The sequence below is a fragment of the Myotis myotis genome, unplaced genomic scaffold (genome assembly GCF_014108235.1).
Source record: "Myotis myotis isolate mMyoMyo1 unplaced genomic scaffold, mMyoMyo1.p scaffold_m19_p_13, whole genome shotgun sequence".
Taxonomy (NCBI): domain Eukaryota; kingdom Metazoa; phylum Chordata; class Mammalia; order Chiroptera; family Vespertilionidae; genus Myotis; species Myotis myotis.
In genome coordinates this window covers 46,036,055-46,059,795 of record NW_023416317.1, presented here as the reverse complement: position 1 = coordinate 46,059,795, position 23,741 = coordinate 46,036,055, and the positions used below count along the sequence as shown (strand labels likewise).

At 48.3% G+C, this 23,741-nt stretch overlaps 1 protein-coding gene across 1 annotated transcript in view; it reads right to left on the bottom strand.

Annotated features, from left to right (window-relative positions):
• Positions 1-22,789, bottom strand: part of TRIM71 (tripartite motif containing 71) — a 65,521-nt gene extending 42,732 nt beyond the window's left edge. Inside the window, exon 1 of the mRNA XM_036332867.1 lies at positions 21,084-22,789. Coding sequence (XP_036188760.1) covers positions 21,084-21,941 — 858 coding nt within the window. The 5' untranslated portion in view covers positions 21,942-22,789. The remainder of the gene's footprint in view (positions 1-21,083) is intronic.
• Positions 22,790-23,741: the final 952 nt, after the last annotated feature.

Genomic DNA, 23,741 nt, shown 5'->3' with positions numbered 1-23,741 from the left:
TTTCAAGGGCAGGGCCCAGATTAACCCTTGCTTTCTGGGTCGCCCCGGCACCCTCCCACCTTCCCAGAAAGCAGAGACAAGAGTTTCAGGGAGGTTCTAATGTGCCTTCCCAGAATGTTACTTGTCCTTGGCTGGGCTGGAACAGAAAACCCAGCAGGGCAGCCCGCTTCCCGGGGAAGATTAAACACAGTTAATTAAAACCCTGCAGAAGGGGAGGCAGGGGGATTAGGGAAAGGAGGGAGCTGCTAGCAGAGGTGATGCCTGCCCCGAGATTTCCTTCCCAGAGCTTTGCTTCCCAGAGCTTTGCGCTCACCAGGGCCATCCATCCATCCCATCCATCCATCCATTCCACTGAGACAGATCCCTGTATCCCTTGGGAAAGGCCACTCTGTAAAGCCTACCCCAAGAGCTGGGCAACCAGAAATGCTTTTTCATTAAAAAAAAAATTAAGCTTAGCCCTGGCCGGTTTGGCTCAGTGGATAGAGCGTTGGCCTGCGGACCGAAGAATCCCAGATTCGGTTCCGGTCAAGGGCACATGCCTGGGTTGTGGGCTCGGTCCAACTGGTGCAGGAGGCAGCTAATCAATGATTCCCTCTCATCGTTGATGTTTCTATCTCTCTCCTCCTCTCCTTTCCTCTCTGAAATAAATGAAAATATCTTTAAAAAAAATGAAGCTTAAAACTCCAACGAGTGAAACAAAGGATACTGGGTAGGCAGAGAGTTTCCTCTGAAGTGCAATCATCACTCAAGCCATTAATTAGGGTTCCCTTCCTATTTCTCCCCTCGGTATCCCGCAGCCCACATCTGGGGGGACAGAAAGCAGAGGGTTTCCTAGGAGGGTGGGGTCCTGCCCTTTCTGGATTCCCCTGCCATACAAATTCCGTCCAACCTTGCCCAGTCAGCGTCTCCAAACCCAAGCCAGGCTGGAGGGAATCAGGTATGGCACCAGACCAGGTAATCCCACAAAGCATCCCACCCCACCTCTCAAGTACAGAAGACTGAGAGAGCATCACCAAAGAAAAGCATCTGTTAAGCACCTAACTGCCCAGAGTCTGGGCAAAGATTCATTCATAGGGGGCCTAGCCCCTGCCCTGGGAGAGGGTCATTTATGACCATTAAGGCCAGAGTGAGGCAGGCTCCCAGAGGCCCATAAAACTCCCAGGGAAGGAAGTGGGGATTAACCACTTCCTCCCACCCCTCAAGAAGGGGTTTCAAGCTCTACCAAATTGCAGAAGAGAGGGTTCCCCGGAGGGGGTGGGGAGTCGGGTCAGAAGATCCCACACCTCTACCAGGGGACAGGACTAACCCTGGGGTTTCTCAAATGGCTTTGATTTTTACAGATGGGGCTTTGTAGTCCTGCTGCCCCAGCAGCTCTGCAAGGCACATTCTAGCAAAGCCTGCTCGCTGCCCCTCGGCACAGGTCTGGACTCTGTCCAGGGAGGGACAGAGCGCGCATGAGAATTACGTGTTTGTTTGACAAGTACTGTGCTGGCACAATGGCTTGATTCTTCCACATACTCATCCGCCAGATTGATTGGATGGAAAACTGTCACTATTCTGGGCAGTTTGCAACCCCCCTCATCTTTCACTCCGGTTTTTTTTATATTGAAATTGATTTCAGCAACTTTCTTTACCCAAATCAAATCAACAATGAACAACTTACAAAGAATGCCAAATCACACGCAGAAACAAGCATGAGTTGGGGAAAGGAAAAACATGTCAATGAGCCTTCCCAGACTGGGACCATGAGTTTGGCCCCGAGCTTCCTGGCAGTCACAGCAAAATGAGCAACACTTTACAATTATGTCATTATCAAACCACCGCTTAGAGAGCCCCTACTTTTCCCTAGCTGCAAATCCTACATAGTAGTAAATACCACTTTTGGGCAGCTAGGAACACAACACAGATATAACCTGCTCTCTGGGCTGTGGAAAGCCCTGCTAAAACCCTACAGGAACGATGTTTCTTGTGCCCAGAACCAAATGAAGTGTGCATCCTAAAAACCCTCCTCCAGAAACCCTGGAAATAAGACTAGGATGGGGCAGTGGAATGTGTCCTAATGAGGCACACCACCCCCATAAACACACTGGCCTATGGGGGCACTAAGACTCCACAGATTGTTTGGCAGCAATGGACCTGGAATTGGGGAGCTTGCTGCTTTCCTGGCTGGCATTCGGTTTCCAAGGTGAGCATCCATCCCCCCATCCCACTGTTAGCCAGGACACCCTCCCTTTCTTTACCAGAACCTGGTGAAAGGGGGTTAGGGTTGGAGAGAGCCAGAGGGGTCCTATTCCAGGTATAGTGTCCTGTGACAAAGCGCTGTCACCTACAAGGAATCCTACAAAGGTCTGTAGGGCCCAAATGCAGAGTCATGGGCAAGGATGGGGGGAATGTCAGTCTCAATAGCTTTTAAAGAACTGTCAGACTAGAATTACCATTAAAAAAACAAAAACAAAAACACATTTCCCAATTAAAATTTCAGACAATTTTTAGTAGTATAAGTCTGCACCAAATACTCATGGGGCATAATCATACTTTAAAAATTATTTCCTGCTTATGAACTTGGGGAGACGGAGGGGGAGGACTAAAGCTGGCAATGCTGGTCGGAGACTTCCCGGTGAATCCTGGGGGTCCCAGTTAGGTGAGACCCCACAAATCCTGAACTTTAATAAGCATATTAAACCAATGAATAGGAATAAGCACCAAGCATCTTAGTAATAACCATTTGTAATGGGGGAGGTTAGTTTGATTGTGGTTAAAACAAAATCTCGCTCTTACTCCAGCCCAGGGGTGACTGAGATGGGAAGCCACCATTCATGGTCAGGGCCGACCCCCATCCCAGCTCCCATCTGAGCCCTGAGAACTCCCCAGGAACAGGAGACAGGAGGCTTCCAGGGTGCTCGCCACTCCAGCCTGGGCGATCAACATTCCAGGAGGCGGCCATTCCCGCCCTTCAGGAGGAACAAAGAGCCCGGGGAGGAATTCCTGCTGCCCCAAGCCTGGGGGGTGGGGTGGTATCCAAACAAAACTGGGCAGAAAAAAGTGCCCCCACCCTCACCCCATCCCCCCACACACACCGGAGCCCTAGGAAGCCAATTCCCTCCAAGTCAGAGGAATGAGGAGGCCAAAGCACATCTCCAGCACAGATATGAAAACCGGACCTTATAAATGTGGTGTGCAATTTGGGGGCTGAGTCCCTAACTGCAATGGAGTAAAGTTCGAGAGAGAGAAATCTCTACAGGACACAAGCCAAACCTCTGAATGTAATCATTAACTTCATCTTGAGGGTCTTCTTTGTATTCATGCTAGTACTGGCTCTTACTGTAAAACCAGTGCAAACATTTTACTGTCTTTCCAAACACAGAAGGTGGGTTTTGTTGGCTTGTTTTTCTTTTCAGCTGCAGCTTCTACATGAGCATAGATTATTTCAGGGAGGTTCCAATCAAAGGTCCCTTTTGCTGGAGACTTGGGCTTTCAAAGGCCTTAGTGAAGAAGTTTGGGGACAGGCTGCTGACTCAACGACAACTCAAGGCTGTCTTTTGCTTTTGGGGCCGAGGTGCTTCCCAGGGTGATGAGGTGACTCCAAGGGTGAAAAGCACCCTGCACCGTCCCCAACCAAAGGTTTTCGATGGGGCCCAACAGCTCCCTGGAGCCTGAGTTAACTCCGTAAACACTGGTTGAACATTTGCTTTGCAGATAAAGTTCTAATCTGCCAATGAGGCCCTTAGCAAAGTGCTTCCCAGTTTTTCAGGCTCCTCAGAGGCTCCCCGGTCTTTCTTCCTGAAGCACCACTAGAGATCCTCTCTCCCCCCCATACACGCCCCCCCACCCCCAAAACGCTTCGCAACTGGTTCTCACCACGTCCAACCCTTACTCTGTTCGTTCCAGCTCAGCAACCCGCTATTTCGTTCAGCAGACCCTGTTCTCACTGGGGGCCAGAGAACACGAAAAGAGGTGACGTGGGGGAAAAGTGGAGAAACCAACTCTGAATCCTGAGAGTGTGGGGCACTGACCCGCCCCCACAGCAAAGCTCAATAATCAACCTTGAGTTCTAACCTGAGGTCTCAACCATTTTGCCCACAGGAAACTGCCTAAAACCCGGGGGTAAAGTTCTCAGGCCTGGGGGAGGGAGGTGGGTCACATGTCAACCAGCGATAGGCAGTTCTGAATGACATATACAATCGTTGGTCCGAGGCAAGGAACTCCCCCCACCCCAAAGTGGCATTTCCCCCATAAATTTACATTTTCTAAGAAACTTAAAACCAAAATGTCTCTGAAAGAAGAGTCTTCGGAATGGAGGCCACCAAGCTGTCAACTCCAACGGACCCGGCAGGCCAGGGAAGCTATGAATTTTCTCAGAACTGTTCACCACCAGGGGCCTAGACTCCAAGTAGACCCCAGGACAAGACAGCTTTAGCTCCCCTAGACTCACACCCCTGGAAGAACACAGGAAGCTGGCGCTCTGTCACTAGAACTTCAATACTGCATAACCTTTTTGAGACCTTGAATTTCTTTTCCTTAAAGCATATAATACGGAATCAAAATTAACTTAATACTTTTACATGTACTTCATTCAGCACAGTACCCAGGGCCTGTAATTCTATTTCCCTTTATCGTGATGTAAGGGTCCGCAGAGGCGACCTCTGTGCTAGTCCTTTGTGTCCCCAAACACCCGGGAGAGAGCCAGGAGAGAGCCAGGCATACGGCAGATGCTCAATGGGAAGTGTGTTGATTGAACGGAATTCTCTTCCACATTTTCCAAGCAATCCTTGAGGAATTTGCCTCCCAGCAGGCATCTGCTCACTAGAAAACAATGTGCCCTGGCCATTTGCATTGTGGCCCTGGGACAGCAAAAAAGAGAGAGGGAAAAAAAACGAGAATCAGGGCCTTCATAACAGAGGCTGAAATGTCTCAGAGGTAAAGATTTTAGGGGGTTTTATAGCTATCCTTGCAGCCGCAAAAACCCACGACACCAGACATGGCAACGTCCCATCATTAAAAACTCATTCACATCCAAAGCCCCGTAGTTTCCGCATATCCTCTCAAAATCCAAGACCAGCGTGGTAGGCCAAATTCTCCAGATCAGCACTACAAGGAACTACAGCAAAGGAACCTTCTGGGATGCTAGAAATGTCGTCTTATTTATGGTGGCAATGGCGCGTGCGCTTGTGTGTGTAAATTTGGCAGAACTCAACAAAATATGCACTTACAATGAGTGTCTGATTGTGCCTAAACTAAACCTCAACACAGATGATGTGTATGTTTGCCATGCAAGGATGTGCCAGATTCATTTAAAACAAGAGTTAGACATCAAATTCTCTTCATCTGTATAATTTGATCTTACACGTGGCTTTCTAATTTAATCCCATGTATTTATCTGTACCCCCCCTTTTTTGAAGAGGAAAATTGCCTTTACATCCTAAAAAAGCAACAAAAGGATGTGCCAGATTCATTCTTTAAGTAACAAAGCAAAATGAAGAACTACAGTTGCAGTGTACAAATATATTTCAAAACTTTATCATCACCAGTGTGTTCATGATTAAATGATAGTCATAAAACTAATGTGCCATGGGGAATATGACCGATGATACAGTCCAAACTATTGACAGTAGTTACATCCAGGGAATGAACTTTTAGCAAGTTACATATTTTTTTAGCTACTTAGCATCTGACTGTGGTACAAGGACTATATTTCTCTTGAAATTTAAAAATCCAATGAAGATAAAAATTGAGGGGAAAAAAGGCAGCTATATATATATATATATATATAGGAGAGCAGGTCTGTATGGTCCTGCCCAGTAATTGGTATACAGCAGGCAACAGTGCAACACGCTGAAGGATGGGCTGGTGTGGAACAGGCCTAGCCCTAGACCAGCCGTGGGGCAAACTACGGGGCCTGAATCGGCCCATTTGAAATGAATAAAACTAAAAATAAAAAAAAGACCGTACCCTTTTATGTAGTGATGTTTACTTTGAATTTATATTAGTTCACACAAACACTCTATCCATGCTTTTGTTCCGGCCCTCCGGTCCAGTTTAAGAACCCATTGTGGCCCTCGAGTCAAAAAGTTTGCCCACCCCTGCCCTAGACCAATCAATGTAAGTAAGCATCGCCGCTGATCTGTTGTGAATAACTGGACATCTGCAGAGAATCTATTTCCTTAACAGCTACCAAGTTATCGAGTTTTGGGGTGTTTTTTTTTCCAGAGATCACTGGTATATGTCCATAAAACAATATGCATTCAACTGTATGCCAGTTGACACCCACAGGGTAAAGGCCTTAATACACCCATTCCTCACCCCCAGCCATCAGCTATATTCAGAACTGTTTCCCAGAAATGTGAGGTTCAGAGAAAAAGGGGAAATGAGACCATTCACTAGCAGTTAGGGCATTAGGTTGACCATTTGCCCTAAATAAAATTAGACACAGCTTAATATGATACACCAAGTATAGATTCTAAAATGGGATTAAAGAGTTAAGATAAAGAGAAAATAAATGATGATCAGGAGGGAGGGAGGGAGGGAGAGAGAGAGAGAGAGAGAACACTCATGGACATGGACAAGAGTGTGGTGATTTTGGGAGGAGGCTGGGCGGGTGGGGATGGGTGGAAGTGGTAGAGGGCATAGAGGGGATAAAAAGTGATGGAAAAGTAAAATAATTCTTTTTTAAATGATGATCACCGACCACACTGAAATTCGGAATGTTGACTGAGTTAAACGAAATTGAGGCAAGCCACAGACTCAGAGAAATCCTTTGCAACAGACAGCTAGTTCTTAGTATTGTATTTATCCTACAAATTTTTTTTTTTTTAAACCCAGGAGAGATAGGCCCAGGAATCAAGGCAATCCAGGGAGGAAACCCAAATGGCCAATAAACATATGAAAGGACGCCCACCTAGCCACAATCACGGAAATGCAAAGTAAAACAACAGGACGGAGCCATTGGAGCCATTTTTCTCGTTTAAATTGATGGCAGCAAGGATGGGTGGGGTGGGAGGAAATGTGGCTGGTAGGAGGCAAGCTCTCAGGAGCAAAATTAACATTTCAAATGCATCTCTCCAGCTTCCGAGCAATTCCCTGGCTGGGGGTGGAGAGGGATCTTCCCTCTAGAAGTAACAGGGACAAGTATTAGCCCTGAAGGATGATGGCAGTAGCCAAATGTCGAGAAAATCCAAATGAGGGAACAGCTAAATAAATTCCACAGCATGAACGCCAAGTTGGGAGCAGTAATGACCAGCAAATCCGTACAGGGAAACGTCCACGTTTTTAAGACTCTATTTCTTATAGACCAGTGTCATCCCAATAAACCTAATTTTTAAAGAAGAGATCACCGAAAGAATTTTTTAAATGACGTGTGTGTGTGTGTGTGTGTGTGTGTGTGTGTGTGTGTGTGTGAGACTGTTAAGGTTTAAAAGAAAATACACAAACCCAGATCATATAATTAGTTTTGCTTGTTTTGGTTTTTTTAGGATCATATAATTTGGAAAGAAGTAAGGCTGAGGATACATATCAAATATTTTTTACAGGTAAATCCAAAGATATATTTATGTATTGTATCATTATAGCAGGATTAGAGCTAACTGGTCCAGGTTACTTGGTAAGACAAGGTAACCCTGAGAAAAATCTCATTTTTGCCATTCTCCCAGCAACTACAAGCTGAGGATGGTGGAGGAAGAAACGAAAGGCCAAATAAATATAGTCACAAGCACATACATATTCAGAAAAAAACTCAACCCACATTCAGAAAAAAATTCAACCCAAAATGACAAGGGCTGTGAAGTCAAACAACATGTCAGTTTAAAAAATCTTAAATGCTGTTAAAAGAACACAAATTTAAAACAAAAACTGTTACCTCGTCTCTCCCCCCACCCCCGCCACCCCCCCCTCCCCGCCCCTTTTAACCTCTGTCCCTGTTTGCAAACCTTCTATAGTTTTTATTAAGCACTCACTCATTTGGTTCCTTTTTGTTGTTGTTCCCTGTGGGCAAACCTGTCTACCTTTAGCACCAAGAGGGGGTGAGAACCCTCACACGGTGGTGACAGCATTTATAAGCGCTGCCTGCAAAAAAGTCAAGGAACTTCAGGTCAGGGACCTACCTCCAAGTTAGTTTTTAGCCCACCTCTTCCTCATCTGCATAATTTGATCTTACACATGGCTCTCTAATTTTATTCCCATTTATTTACCTGATCCTGCCCACCCCCCACCTACCCCCCCCTTTTTTTTTGGTGGAGAAGTAGAAAATTGGTTTTGCATCCTAGAAAGCAAACAAAAGGAACTTGGGGGGGAAAACTTTATGGGGCTGGAAAACATAGGCACTGATGAACTAGGCAGACTGTCATAAAATTCAGACAAATTCTGCGCTCAGTTGTAGTACAGCAGATGCTAAACAGTCAACAGAGGAAAAAAATGCTCTAATATGCTGAAAACCAAATGTGAACACCGGCCCTCCTTTTGAAAAAGCGAAATGTTTGTTCTCAGAGTTATTCTGCATTAGAGGCATAACTTTCAGTCTGAGATGCCCAAATATAGGTAGGTGCCTCTCTTTGCATGTATTTGCATGTTATTAACGTTTGTGCATAATGAACAATCAACACAAATTTAGTTACCAATAACAGTAAAGAAAGATGCTAGGGATGAGAAGCAGGCAATCATGTCAGTTTTTAGACACTGAGGCACATCTGTTTACTGCACAATAAACTTAAGGACGAAAAAGGTTTAAAAAAAACTGGTAGCTGTTGTGGCAAGTCACAAAGGTTGTCCAGAAGTAACCATTATGTTATCTCTTGCCTAGGAGAGGATTTTTGCTACCCTTCATAAACTGTTTGCCATTTGTCACCATAAATAAGCCCTAACACAAAACCCTTTTCTTCCTGAACTAACCTTCTCTATCCACACTAATCTTTGCCAAGATCCCCTCAAAACTCCAGATAACTGGGTTGGTCCATAGCTAACCAGAGCCCATGTGATATTTTAAAAAATCTCATTAAGTCAGTGAAATAAAATTTCCTCTTCGAATATCCCTCTAAATCCCTGAAAGCGATGATAAAACAACCGAAACCAAAGGAGATATAACAAACCAAGGGGAATCAATCTCTCTGGAAGATCCTTAAAACAAAAGAGTGGAACTAGCAGGTGCTTCCACCCACCGCCTGCAGCACAGGCCCCCACGTCAATTCCTTCGTTTTAAATTTCTTCACTTACATTTATACACGGGGCACATGGCAAATTTTCATCAGGAAATACTTCATTTGATTTTCAAACGAAAAAGTCAGCCCTAGGCTGACTAATGCTGACTAATGAGAATGCTACCTACCAACGAGACGGATGAGGAAACTGAGGCTCAAAGTGACACAGTGTTTGTGTTGGGTCAAAACAGGGACTCCAGCATGAGTCACTGACCACCACTGCACAAGGCACCGCACGCATTCCGGGCATTAAAACAGACATTCACAGTCGCCAAAAAAAACCCAACAACAACACAACAGGAAGCTCCAGTGCCCCTCAACCGGGGGATGTGTTAACTTTGGTACATTCACACAATGGAAAACTACTCGGCAATAAAAAGGGGGGAACTACTGATACGCCAACAGGGATGACTCTTGAATGCATTATGGCAACTGAAGAAAAAACAACAACAAAAACACCCCAACTAGAAAGACCTGAGCACCGTTTGGGTCCACGCTATGACCGTCTAGAAAGGACAAAATGGTTGTAAGAGGTGGCTGTCTGAGGCTGGGGTGGGATGGGCGTTGGGGGGGGTGGGGGGGGAGACGGAACCATTCCTCCACATTTTGACTGTCGTAATTATGCCTTGTGAACTCTTGTTAAAATGTGCATAACTGTACCCTTAACAAAGGTGAATTTTACAATATGAAAACTATACCTCCATAAACAAAAACAAATTAGAAAAAAACGCCCAACCAGCAGGAGCGGGCCTTCCCTCTGAACCGCAGGCAGGACAAAGCTTGGTGGGGTGGGGGAAGGGCGGCTGGCCACCTAAAGGCTGGGGAGAGGGAGGGGGAGCTGCTTCCTACAGCCGGTTCCCAGCCTCCCCAGCTCACTCCCAAGAATATAGCCATAAAGTGCTGGCTGGGGGAGATACCCATGGCCGTCCACGGGCAGCCCTGCATAGATGTCCCCTCCGTGGATCAGCAGCAGCCCCCACTCCGGGGCCAGAACCAAATCAAGCCATTAGGGAAGACAGGGACCTCAACCCCACACCGGTTATGAGAAAAGGGAGTTGGGGCTATTTTGCCTGCTCCTGTATTCCCAGTACCTCCTACTTTAACCAAATCGGTTTCCATAGAAATTCAAGGCCTGTTTTCATTGAAATTACAATGTCCTGCATTCATTTCATCTTTCCTTAAACTGTGTAACTAGGTAAACAAGTACAACACGCAGAAACAGCAATCTCTCTTGGTAAGCACACAGCTCCACTGGGGAGGGCTGGGTGCCGGGAGAGGGGTGGCAGAGGCCTGCCGCAGGCTGGGTTAGTAGAGCCTGACCATTGATAGAAACAGTTGGCAGTGTCTGTTTCTAGTAACTTGGGACCCATTCTGGTTCTCATCCGTCTGAGGTCGCCCCCATATTTTCGTGAAAAGTTTCAATGGAATCAAGCCAGGTCGTACTGGCAGGAGGCGCAGTGGCCCAAATGGGATACCATCGTCCCCAGCCACGCTGCTCCCTGAGTTATCGCTCAGCCTCAAACCCATCCTCCTCCGGCCCCTCCCTCTGTGACTGGGGGAGGGGGAACGGAGACTGTGCAAAGCACACCTCTGCATGGTCAGCGGGGTCACAGTTACTCAGCCAACAGGGGATGCTAAGGGAGAAAAGATTTTGGTTTTTCTCCGCTGCTTCCTGGGTCACACCCTGTCAAGACTTCTTTACCCCAGAAGCACTCAGGTCATTTCAGTGGAGGAACCAGCTTTCTCGTCCTGCCTCCCCACCCCCACCCCGAGGGGGCCAGGCCCACAGGAACCCTCTTTAAGTATTAATAACCCCAACCTCTTCCCTTTTGATCCCCCAACCCCGGGATGGCAGCTGCTTCCCACAGTTGCTACTTCCCAGATACTCGAGTGTTCTTGTAACAGTCAACAATTCTTTACATTAAATTACCTATTAAAGAAATAAATGTGGCTGTGGCTCTGGCTCCTGCCGGGCACACCAATTATTTCCTCTACCTATCAGTAATCCCTCCCACCCCTCTAGGAGCGGGGTAAGAGGAGGTGACCCTAACACCCTCCTGAGGGAGGTTGAAAGGATTAGGAAAAATACGGTCAGAGATGGACCCTCCACTCCAGGCTCCTGGAAACCACTCTGCCTTATCAACACACCTTTGCCCTGAATTCCGCAATTCTCCAAGAAACCCCTCTTCTTTCAGCCCAAACTCATCTTCCCCTCAGAACTTCTGTTCCCTGAGTTTTAGGGAACTGCTTTCACCTGATCAGTTTTAAAAGACACATAAAGCAGCCTCACACGGAAGGTGAGAACCCCCCCTCTCCATTCACCTCTCCCTTCCAGTTGTCTTCTCACACAGAAGGCCACAAGCCCAGGTAGGGGACAGGCTGCAGGCTGCCCTCATACATCTGTACCCGGGAGCACAATTCTTGGCGGCTAGCACTCGACTATCTGATGACAAATCTTAATGCATCGAGAGTCTTCTTATCAGCAATGAGGAACGGCCCAAATTATTTTGTGACATCAAATAAGGCTTGGCCATCCACCAGGAAATATTTAACCAAGCTAAGCAGCGTATTTAATTTCATGAAAAAGAAATTTTACCAGGAAAAGTTGAAGCCAAAACTTTTTCCAGGATATTTACACAATTTATGTGCATCTGCTGAATGATTAAAATTCGGATTCTACCTCCTGCAAAGCACCTTCATGTAAATTATTACAGCTCTCCCCACGGATAGGTCTCTACTATGAAACCATTCCTAGGGCTCCCATCTAAAAGGTCAGAGATCAAGAGGTTAAATGACATGTCCAAGGTCACACAGCCACTTCAGGACAACGATGGGCCTTAAATCCAGGTCTTTTTAGTCTAAAGCTCATGCTCTTCTCTTTTCTACTGAGAAGCTACAAGCATTTTTCAATTTTCTGTGTCCCCTTCTCATCCCCCAAATTTCCCCTTTCCATCTAAATAATGTGAAAGATCCAACTTTCAAAACCTAGTATTTTTAAGGGCATTCCATTTTTGGCTTGAAAACTAAGAAGTCTCCTTTGTTCCTGGCAAAAGGAATAAAATGGCAGCAATATGAGCATCTTCTGAAGGTCAAACCCAATTTGCATCAATCACCACTGAAAATCCGGCAAAATATTTCTGGAACTAGTCCTTAAATCCACTAACATCAGCAGAGGCCAGATCTAAGAGCCCATACCCATTAATGCCAAAGTGCTTGCTTTGAAGTGTTGAGGCCAGGGTCTTGGGGTGGGGGAGGCAAGAGGTGGCCTCCAGAATAGAACATGCCTATTATAAATTGCTTGGTAGAAGAAGCATCCTTCTTCACACTCTGATCCTGCAGAGATCTCTTTTGAGACTTAGTTATAATTTCAAGAGGATAATTAAGACTCCAGACCTCTTCCCTTGCAAAATTATTGTTCTGATAATCACTTCACACATTAAGTTAATTTTGGAATGAGACAAATAGTAGTGACGTCACACTCGTTTTTTGCCCAAGGTCATGGCCCATTATGGGTGATATTTAACTTTCTACTTAACAACTTGGAAAAGATCAAAAATTAAGAAAATAAAACACAAGAAGCTAAAAAATTGTCAAGCAATAAATTTAATATTAAATAGCCGATGTTTAAGGACTAGTTTCAATAACATACTAGTAACCTTGACAAATATCATGAGTAAAGAGCAATGTGAAAAGAGTCTGACCTCCATCCCTGGCTTGTGTGTGGAGTAGCAGTTTTTTTTTCTGTGGTGATTTAAGCCTTTCCTGTAATAATGTGTAATAATGTGTTTCCTCTTCAGATGCCTCCCCCAAACACACACACACACACACACACACACACACACACACCTGATAATACCGTGAAATTAAAGCTTATACAATATTTCAGTCCCTGAAATCAGACTGTTCCCTTCAGCAAGTTGGTCTGTTTCCTTGATATGTTAGTTTTGGGAGGCAAAAAAATATCATGGCTTCAAAGATTAATGGTTCTCAAACACATCATATGTAAAATATAAACTGGCCTTCCGTCTGAAAAAGAAAAAAAATAAGCTCAAGGCACTGGCACAGCCTCTAAATACACTTGCACCCAATTTTCTCGTCAGTTTGCGGAGTCTTATAACCCTCAAATGTTCTAAACCAAAAGTTACTCCCAGTTTTTCTAAAGTGAAACGAGGTTCATGCATTTTTCTCCAGTACACCTTGTACCACCTGAAAGAACTACTTATCTTTCCATTTAAGATCGGAGGCGGGGCGCCCGGTGGGCTGTATAAGGCCACGAAGTTATTTGGTCTGGCCCTGCCAAGGCATGAAGGCTGAGTTATTTAAATGTTTGACCAAATACAGCTGGCTAATTTTTACCAGTAAGTTGATAATTTTGAATGGCCCTCGTGGTATAGATATCCAAATGGCCCTTGGCAGAAAAAAGGTTCCCAGCCTGATTTAGATAATGGTAAACTGATAACAGCACAGCTCAGCCATAATTTCGACCACTGAAAATTAGTTCCCTTTTGAGGGAAGGAGAAGGGGAGAAGGAGGGTGGGTAGGGTCTGCTCCCAGACCCTAACATGTAGCTGAGTAATAAAACTATTATGAATGTTTACAATTGCCTTCTATTGTGGGGCACCGCTGTGACGTGTTACCGCTGATCTGCAGCCATTTTACAAGTGGGAAAACTGAGGCAGAGCAAGAATGCAACCTAGAATCACACTGCCTGAGTTGCTCGAGGAAAGCTAAATAGACACCTTGAATAAGAAAGGTCACAAAAACCTTTTTCCAACCACTACTAAAACTTTACCTTTTCTGCTAACACTTACCCACACATTTGTGTGTGTCTTCAGTACAAGCCTATAGGTATGATCCCAAGTGAGAGAGAAATCGCTCCCTCTGATACTGATCTCAAAGAGACAGAGGGCACAGACCAAAATTTACAGACCTGGTCCAAACGCGTCGTAATTATGCCTGCTGATGCCAGTTATACCCAACTCTCATTTTTACAACACCTGTGCTGAAGTAGTCATATCCGACCCATGTTTAGCGACAAAATCTAAGTGCAGGGTTTTTTTATATATAATAGAATTTTTATAATTACCCCAATTAATCAGCATATGAAAGACATTCCCCAAGCCCACTGACATTTCAAGAAGAACATTTGTAACTGCAAATGGTTAAGGCTAGAAGGAAATGGCTGGCCAGGCCAGGCGTTCCAGAAGTAACAACTAAAGGATACAGCTGTTGACACATGTTAGGAAGGCACAGGGGTTCCTCTCTCATTCCCAGGGGTTCCTCACCAGCTCAGGCTCCAAAGCCCACTCAGGGGCCCCACAATTCACAGGGTGGCCAAGCTATGAGGGGATGCCCTCAGTCCTACTAACCTTGACTCACTTAATTCTCTTTTGTGTATCCTGCTCTGCTTCATTCCAATTCCATTTATGTGGACAGCATGTGCTATTCTGCAGGAGCCTGTCCAGGTAAATATTCACAATTGAAAATTATCCTCATATTCTTAACCAAGTCTCCCCTTCCAAAAACTGGCAACTTCAATATGCTGAAAGCAGTAATTTTATCACTAAAAATGACCACTTCCTTAGGGTGTTGTATCTAGTGGTTATTAAACTGGGAACATTATACAGATTAACTAAAAACTCACTTGGTGGGAACTGATGGTCAGGTAAGGGTCTGCGATTAACTTTTTTTAAAATTCTACATTAAGGAGGATAAAACAAAATACAGACTTAATAACTTCAGATTAAATATGGATTTCATGCCCTAACTGATTTGGCTCAGTAGATAGAGCCTTGGCCTTCGGACTGGAGGGTCCTGGGCTCGATTCTGGTCAAGGGCACGTATCTCGGTTGCAGGCTTGATCCCCAGCCCTGGTAAGGGAGCGGCAGGAGGCAACCAGTCGGTGTGTCTCTCCTCAATGTTTCTCTCTCTCCCCCCTCGCCCCCCTTCAATTCTCTCTAAAACTCAATGGGAAAATATCTTTGGGTGAGGATTAACAACAAAAAAATAATAAGTATGGATTCCCCAAAATAGGACTTGAGTGGGAGATGAGACCCGGGAGGAGCTGGCATCTTCCCCCATTTCATTTCAGCCTACCTTCAACGCCCATTGCAAGCACACTAAACAGGAGGGCAGCTGGAGATGGCAGCTGAAGCGGGAAGGAATTACACTGGAATAAGGTTTTTTCTGTTAAGTCACAGTCTTGTCAGTCAAAACAGTCAATCTGCTTTCAGTCAACTCCGCTTGTAAGTAGAGACAAAACCTCAAAGGGAGAAGAATAATTTAGTAGTGAACAAGCATGAGGTCGCATCAACTTAAGAGGAAAGATGGATCAAGCTTCCTCTTGCAAGTCACAGTGCTTGAAAGGTCAAGAGAAGGGGAAACCGAGTGGACTGCAATGGGTGGTTTCTTGCTTGCTCCCTTTAGGCAACTGTAATTCCTTATCCATCTTCCTCTTGCTCTTCCAAAATAACAGAGATGGCAAAAACAGCCTTTCGTGAGCCAAGCCTTTAACTCTTTGTCAGTGTTGTGGGCTATGGGCGAGTGGAGAGGGAACACTACGCCTTGAAAACCGCCTGCATGGTAGAATTCACCTCAACCTTTTGCTTAAAAGTGTCATGAAGAATGACACCAAAGTGGTCCTTTATTCACTAAGAATAATACATCTAAAATAAATCTGGCCTTGTGTGAGTAACTGGATGGAGAAATGGTAAGATATTAAGCAAACCATGTGACTTTTAAGTTAGCACCAGAGGAAATAAAATTTGGAGAGGATAAATTTTAACCACTTCACCTAAGTTCATAGCTTTCGCCCAAAAGCTAACTCCCTATATAGGCCAAGTTTTAAAAATTCAAACAAAAAGTGAAACAGCTACGCTCCAAAATTTTACATAGGAAGAGAAAGTTGCTTCCGTTGTTTTAAGTAGTGCTTTAAGAAACTATACATTTTAATGCTGATTTCAGTGTCCTGAAATTTATAAATAGCTAGAACGGGAGGAAGAACTCTGGTGGAAAAAGGAAACTTTACTCAATCTGCAAACACTTTCCAGACTTCTTTGTTCCACGTACAACTACTTAACTTGAACACATCTAAATCCTAAACAGCATATAGTAATATCAAATGAAGAACTGAAGTCTGGGAGAAAGTGCCTGTTCTGTTTTCTTCCTAAAGTTATCTTCATGGTTTCCAAAATATATAATGTTATTCCTAGCACTGGAAATAAAAATCCTGCAGACCCAAAGGAAGTCTATGCAACCTGAAAACCAATGTAGTTTACTCTGTGAGAGGGAAAAATCACAAAAGGTTCCCCAAGGCAGTGCTGATGCCACCGGTAATCTCTCTCAGGTATTACCGGCACACTTCATGGCTCCGGGTTATACCTGCCTGCAAGGCAGCCGCCCCAGCGAAGGTTTGCCAAATCCAGCAAGGCCCACGTTGATAAGATCATTCCCTATGCACTTAATTGAACTACAGGGGCACATTCCCCAGCTCAAACGTTGACTTTTTAAAAGCCCACAAACAGAATGCCTTCAAGGATAAGAAATTAAGAAATCAATAACATTTCTCTTCCATACATTTTCACCGAGCATTTTCTTCGCTCCACAGGCTTCCACCTACAAACCTGCTGAACGCAATTCAATTCAAAGCAGCAACCTCCAATTTATTTCCAAGTTATGAAAAGTTTGGTGTCCTGGCAAATGGGTCAGAAGTATGCATTAAGCAGACATGTCCACCTAATTCCTATACATACAGCAGGTCAAAAATGTGGGGCAGAAATACTAGAATTCGCACTTACATTGACTTTTTCTCTTGTTCTCACACAAAGTCTTCTGGTATAGGTTTTGTAAGTTACACAGCCGACACATAATTTAAAGACAACACTGGGTATGCGTGCCTGAAAAAGGTTAGGCACTGTGAATACACGATTTAAAAAATACATATATTTGAGGTCATGCGTGGGGGGGATAAGGGGATAATGTGGGAATGAGGACACATATGTAATAACTTAATCAATAATGAAATTTTAAAAATACGTATATTGGTGCCAACACTGGTATAATCCGCACTTCACAGTGACTTATTCCAAATAAGACACAAAACAAGAATTTATTCCACATTCAATTACTTTAGGCAGCAAACCTGCCTTCCTCAAAGGGGTTTGAGGCTGATTTTTGAAGGTTTCCCAGGGAAAGATAGTCCTCAAGTCTAAATCATTCAATATCCAGGGTCTTATCTGATTGGAATTCTAAAACTTGTATCTTTCCAAGTTGTTGTGTGTTTTTTTAGCACAAGGAGGGGACTGGATATTAAGTGGATAAACATCTGCACCCCATTTTCCATCCAGGGGACTAAGGAAAACCCCACACTTGGCCTGCCTAACTGGAAGCAACATTGCCATCTTTGATGAGATGGGCTACAATGCTTGTCTTGGCTAAGATGCAAGCATGTCACCCCGGCCTTGTCATCGTAGTCCCCCACCACACACACACACACCCCGCTAGTGACAGGACCTTCCTGGAAACCGGAACACATTTAGACCACATTCAGTTTCCCACCATTTACACAGTCCTGACACCCGGCCCTTTAACACACAACACACACACCCTGGTCCCCCTAGATTTTTGCTCCAGTGCCGCCTCCAAGTCAGCAAAGAGCTCGCATCCTAAGTGCCAATAACACAGCTTTAAAGGGCAACTGGGGAGTGGCTGGAGCAGGGCGATCAAGGTGCTCAAGTCCCACTTAACTCCCTGCCACTCTTCTCCCCTACCCCAAACACGTGTGAACCCCTGCAGACCCTTTTTCTCGGGTGCCCGCGGGGTGAGGAGCGGCCACAGGGCCAGCAGCGTCACCAGAGCTGAGGTGGGTTGGGGGCTCCAGGATGGCGGAGGCGCAGGCCCACAGCCCACAGCCAGGCTACCCTGGGGGCCTCTTTGGGAACTCGGCCCAGTTCCAGGCCTGGATGTCCGCGGGGCCGCAGGGCCTGCAGGCCTTCCGCCTTTTGGACTGACCATCCAGACATACAACTAGGAGAAAACCCAAACTCTTTTTTTTTTTTTGAGCCAAATACCTGGGAGCAAGCAATTCTTACAATTTTGTTGGAAACCCCAACTCCCTCCCCTGTTAGATTTTAAAGTTATTTTGAATCAAGCGCTCAAAACAACACTTGGCCAATCCAGAAGAGCCCTTGCGCTGGGGGAGGGGGGTGCTTGAGAAAAGCCTCCCACACCCGTGAGGGGCCAACTGTCGGAGGTACCCTCCCTAAAATTAAAGGACAAAAGCCAGGCGTCAACCCTCCTTCCCAAGGTCAGGTGGTGGCATCAGTCACCATAAGGCAAGAGCACCCTGAATTATTTAATGGAGCCTGTTGTCACAGGAGGCAACTCAGCAAAGCAGCACATTTTAAAAATCAAGGTAGAGTGTGCATACAGTCAAATACCTGGGGTTTGGGTGTTCAGTCCATCACCTTCAAATAGAGGACAGCCATCCTCCAAGAGTGCCCCCATGCTCTCTGCCAGTCAACAAGCATGACTTTTCAATGGAACAATATTTTAAAACTGTTACCCATCACTTCCTTAGAAGGAAAGGAAAAATTTAGGCCATGGGCGGGACCCCTTATATGAACATGGTGTCACTTTACTCCTCCATTCACAGCACTGGTTTGTCATCATTAAACTCAAATTTCCTAGCATTCTAAATCCAGGAAAAAAAAGGTCTAAAAATTAATGTCCAATTTCTTGGTAATGAAAAATGGAAAAGTGGGAGGTTGATTTTGCTCAAAACTGGAAAGTTTCATGTTTTTAAAGGACCTTTAGTTTAACAATGCAGTATATCTTAACACTTCTGCCAAACCATTTTAACCTAGTGTAGGGCACATGTTAAACAGTGAATTTCCAGGGCATCCAGGTACCTTCCAGGGTGGGGGGAGCGTCACTTCGAATTTTACACTCTCCCATCCCATCGGAATGGTTTTATAACTTAAAAAGTGCATAAACCTTTTACAAGTCTGGTGACACTAAGCATCCACTGTTTTAGCCCAAATAAATCGTATGTGGATCTTTAACTGGGAATATAAATAAAACCTGACATTTAAAATCAACTGCTGGGAAGGAGGGTCCAATCAACAGGCATCCCAGGAGGAAAATACGGTGGATTCAAGTTGCCCTCTTCCCTGAACACTTCCCCGGATCCCCAGTTCACCCTAGTCTCCACACCTTTCCATCCCTGAGATTCGGATTGATATTTAGCTCAACCATTTTTCTGAAAGTGATGCAAGAACATACTGGAAACATTCACCCGTGAATGTGTAGAAAACTTTAAAGGTGAGTCCCTTCAAAGCTTAAAAACAAAGGACAAGAATAACTGTTCCCCAGCTTCAAACCTAGAAGAAAACCTTTAATAAAGGGAGGCACCTACAACAAGTAGATTAGAATTTCAACTTTTTCCCACTAGGAGAAGCCGGCTTAAGGACATCAGGCAAATAGCTCCGCCTTCCTCCCCAAATAACAGGTTAGGAGAGGAAAAGGCTGCGCTTTGCAAGCCTCTGCCCAGCTCGGTACCAGCACGCCCACTCCAACTCGCAGGCAGCAACTCCCACTGCGATTTTTAAGCCTTTGCTGTGTCTCCTGCTCTACGTAGGTCCAAGGCAAAGACTTTAGCAAGTACACACAGCGTAAGTTACCGACCATCTTTACAGAGCCTGCTGCTCAACGCTTTCGGCCCTTTGCTCTAATGGTTCGGGGGAGTGGACGGTGTCACACGATGTGAAAAATATGCAATAAGGCTTTCATTTAACAGCCAAAACAGAGAAATGAAGCCCAAAGACTGCAGTGCAGCCCTCGGACGTTGCGAACCCCCAGGTTCTAGCCGCGTGCAGCTAGGTCCGTTTTTGTGTGTGTTTTTTTCCCCAAGAGGAGTCGAGCCCCCCGCAATCCGGTTCCAGTAGGAATCAAAGCTGGAGCGGCCCAAGGGACTTCCAGCTGGGAGAGGGCAATGGGGACAGTCCCCCAATTCTGCGTCTCTAGGCGCAAACCTGGGCCGACGACCGAAGGGCATGAGGGAGGGTTCAGGCACCAGGACACGTTTTCTCCAGTGCGGGGAAAACAACAGCGGGGAAGAGAGGCGCTTTTGACCCGGGCCCCTCGGTCCTCAAAGATCCAGATGCTCTCAGATACAGCGCAAGGAGAGGGCTGCCACCGTGTCCCAACAAAAAAACAGAGACCTCCCTCAGACACGCGCACGTGGAAACCAGGTCTACACAGGCACACTCACTCCTCACCCACACAGCCATCTCCTCCTGGCTCATGCCCTACTTAAAAGCAACCATCTATGAATTTTACGAAAAAGGAGCCAAGAAGCTAAAAGAGAGCCCTCGGCACGTTGGGAGGCCTCTAGGAGTGCCCGCACAAGGAAACCACATCTCCACGGACACACAGCACATGCTCTGCCATCTCGGGTCTTACTTAAAACAATAGCACGCACGCCTTGTCAAACAAATAAGGAAATCAAATCCATAAAAAAAAGGGGGGGGGTGTCCTCGGGAACGGGGCCGGCGGAAACCCTCGCACTAGGAAACCAGGTCTACACTGACACTCACCTCTCTCTTCCCTGCCTCCTTAGAGAAAACGGTTGCCACGTTTTGTCACACGGGAAATTAGAGGAAAAGGGGTAACTCCACATGTGGGGATCCACGTTTTCGGACACACACATAGCCCTACTGCTATGTAGCGAGGACCGCCATGTAGCCAAAGGGAAAACAAGACATCCCGAAAGGAGAAGACACCCCCCACCCAACGACTCACCGCTGTGGGACCGTCCCGCGCGCGGCCTCCCCGATGGAAACACACACACGCCGCACCCGCGCCCCGGGGAAGCCCCCTCGGAATTCGCCATGCACTCACCTCGTCGTCGTGGTGCTGGCAGAAGCCGAGGCGCTCGGGGAAGACCGAGATGATGGAGAAGGGCGGGCCGGTGAAGGGCGCCCCGAGCCCGAGCTGCTGCGCGGCGGCGGCGGCGGCGGCGGGCCCCGGCGGGCCGCGCTCGATGTAGTGGTCCTTGGTGAGGCGCACGCGCTGGTGCGCTCGGACGCAGTTGTCGCACAGGTGCTCCTGGCAGTCGAGGCAGCGCGACGAGGCGGCGTTGCCCTCGTCACAGGAGCTGCAGCCGTGAGGCCGGCGCAGCAACAGCGCCGACGGAGAGGCGGCGGGTCCTCCCGGCGCGGAGCGGGGAGGCGCGGGCGGCGGCGGAGGCGCCTGCGGGAGCGCCGGGGCCGAGGCGGACGCGCGCGGGTGCGCGTGGTGCGCGTGGTGCCGGTGGTTGCTGTGGCCGCCCGCACCCGCCGGGGTGCCGGCGCGCCCGTTCTTGGGCGGCGGCTCGTCGGCCGTGGCCACCACGGCGTCGAGCAGGTTGCTGAGCAGGAAGGCGGACGAGGGTAGCGCGTCCATGCCCGTCGCCTCGGCCAGCACGACTTTCTGGTCGCAGACAGGGCAAAGCAGTTTGAGTGACTCTCCCGGCGCGCCGCCGCCGGCCGTAGGCAGCCGGTGCGCCTCGAGGCACGGGCGGCAGAAGGCGTGCAGGCAGGGCAGGACGTGCAGGCGGCGCGCCGCGGCCCCGGGGGCCCCGCCGCCGCCCCCCGACGACGTGGACGTCTGCGAGGACGACGACGACGCAGACGAGTTGGAGGAGAGCGGCGCTGGCGAGCCGCACATCTCCTTGCACAGCAGGCAGATCTGGAAGTCGGTCTCAGGGAACGAAGCCATTTGCAACCAGGCCCGGAGGAGGGAGGAGACCAGAGAGGAAGAGGAGGAGAGGAGAGCGCCGACGAGGTGGGTGGGGAGCCGCCGACTCACTCAGAAAAATGCATCGATTAGGTCTGCAATCCAGGAGCCCGCACCAGAGCGGCGCGGCCCTCTTGGCCTCGCCGCGTCCGGCCCGCGCGCTGCCACTCCCGACGCTGCGGGCATTAAATGCCACTATCCAGAGGCTACAGATTCTCCCCGGAGGACGTGGGGGCTGCGTGCCTTACAAAGCGGGAGCGCCGGAACAAGTCCCGACTCGCGAGGGGAGAGCGGGGGCAGGGAGGTCAGAGGACTCCCTGGAGCAGCTGGAGCTTGGCTTCTCGCTCGCGGAGGCAAGTCCTCCAAAGTAGAGTCCGCTGTGCAATCCCAGTCCGGGCGGGAGAAGCGAAATTTGGTTCGACGAGTATTTGGTGCGTTGCTTTTCTTTAGATTAATTTAGTTAGTCTCTTCTTGGGAGAGAGTGGCTCCCCCAAACTAGTAAAGGCGGGAGCGGCGCGACGCCAAGCCCGTGTCCCCCCGCGCGACGCCGGCCGCCCCACCGCATGACGCGGCGGCCAGGGACTCCTGGGTGGCCCGGCGTGCCGCGCTCGGGCTTGCGCACGGCCGGGCGCGGGCTCCCCTGCAGGACTGTCGGCCCCGCAGCAGCTGCAGGTCGTAGGGGCCCGGCCGCGGCCGCCCGCGTGTGGTAGTACGCACGCGCGTCCCACGCGCCTCGAGTCTCCCGCGCGCCTGCCTGGCCTGGCCGCGGCTGCCGGCGCTTAACACGCACGCGCGCCCCACGCGGCCCCGGGCCCTCGTGCCCCGCCTCGCCCGGCCTGGGCGCCTCCCGCGCGCTCCTTCCCCTCCGGTTTAGCCGCGCTGCAGCGCGGGGCCGCAGGTCCCCGCGGGCCGTCCTGAATTATTCATCGGCAGGAAGATATTAGATGTACCCGCTGCCCGCTCCGCGCGAGCCGTCGTGCAATGCTATCCGAGCTCCGCGCGCGCCCCGCGCCCCTCCTCCTCCTCCTCACGTCCGTCCTCTCTGAAACCTTGGCAGCGAAGGGGGATCACATTTCCTTTGTCATCGGGCCATTTTGCCCTCGCCTCAGTCCCCCCTCCGATCCCGAGCCGCGGGGACGGAGCCTCCTCTGGGGCGCGCAGGAATCAGTGGAACCGGCAACGGCCCAGCGCGGTGAGCTCGGGAGCCGCGTGGCCAACGCCGCCGGCCAGCGTCATCTTTCAGAAACGAGTCGCCGTGCAAGACTAGGGTGGCCCCGGCCGCGCTGCGCCTACCGGGCTTTGCTCACGCCGCGCGCCCTGACCTCCTGGGGCTTTGCACAACTCCCCCAATTCGGGCTGCGGGCGTGCACGCGCGTGCGAGCCCCCCTCTTTCTCTGCTTTGCCGTCTCTTCCTCCTCCTCCTCCTCCTCTTAGTTCGCTGGTTATTGGGACTGATCGGAATTCGGAATCCTTTTAATCTCCAAAGGAGCAAACTCACTTCCGCCCGAGTGCTGGGAGGGGGCTGGGGGAGGGGACACAGGGGAGGGGGTTCCAGGCAAACAGGAAACATTAGCCCTCTCTGCATGGCTCGCTTTTGTGTGCTCCCTCCCTCCTCCCTCCAACCTCCTCCCTTCTCCAGGCCGCTGGGGAGACGAACGCCCCCAGGCTTCAGTGTGACGACCTTTGAAACCTTCCGAGCGAGGAGCGGAGAGGGACTCTTCCGTTTATTTAAAAAAATAAAAGAAAGGAAAAGATTTCATTCGGAATCCTGGTTCAACAGAA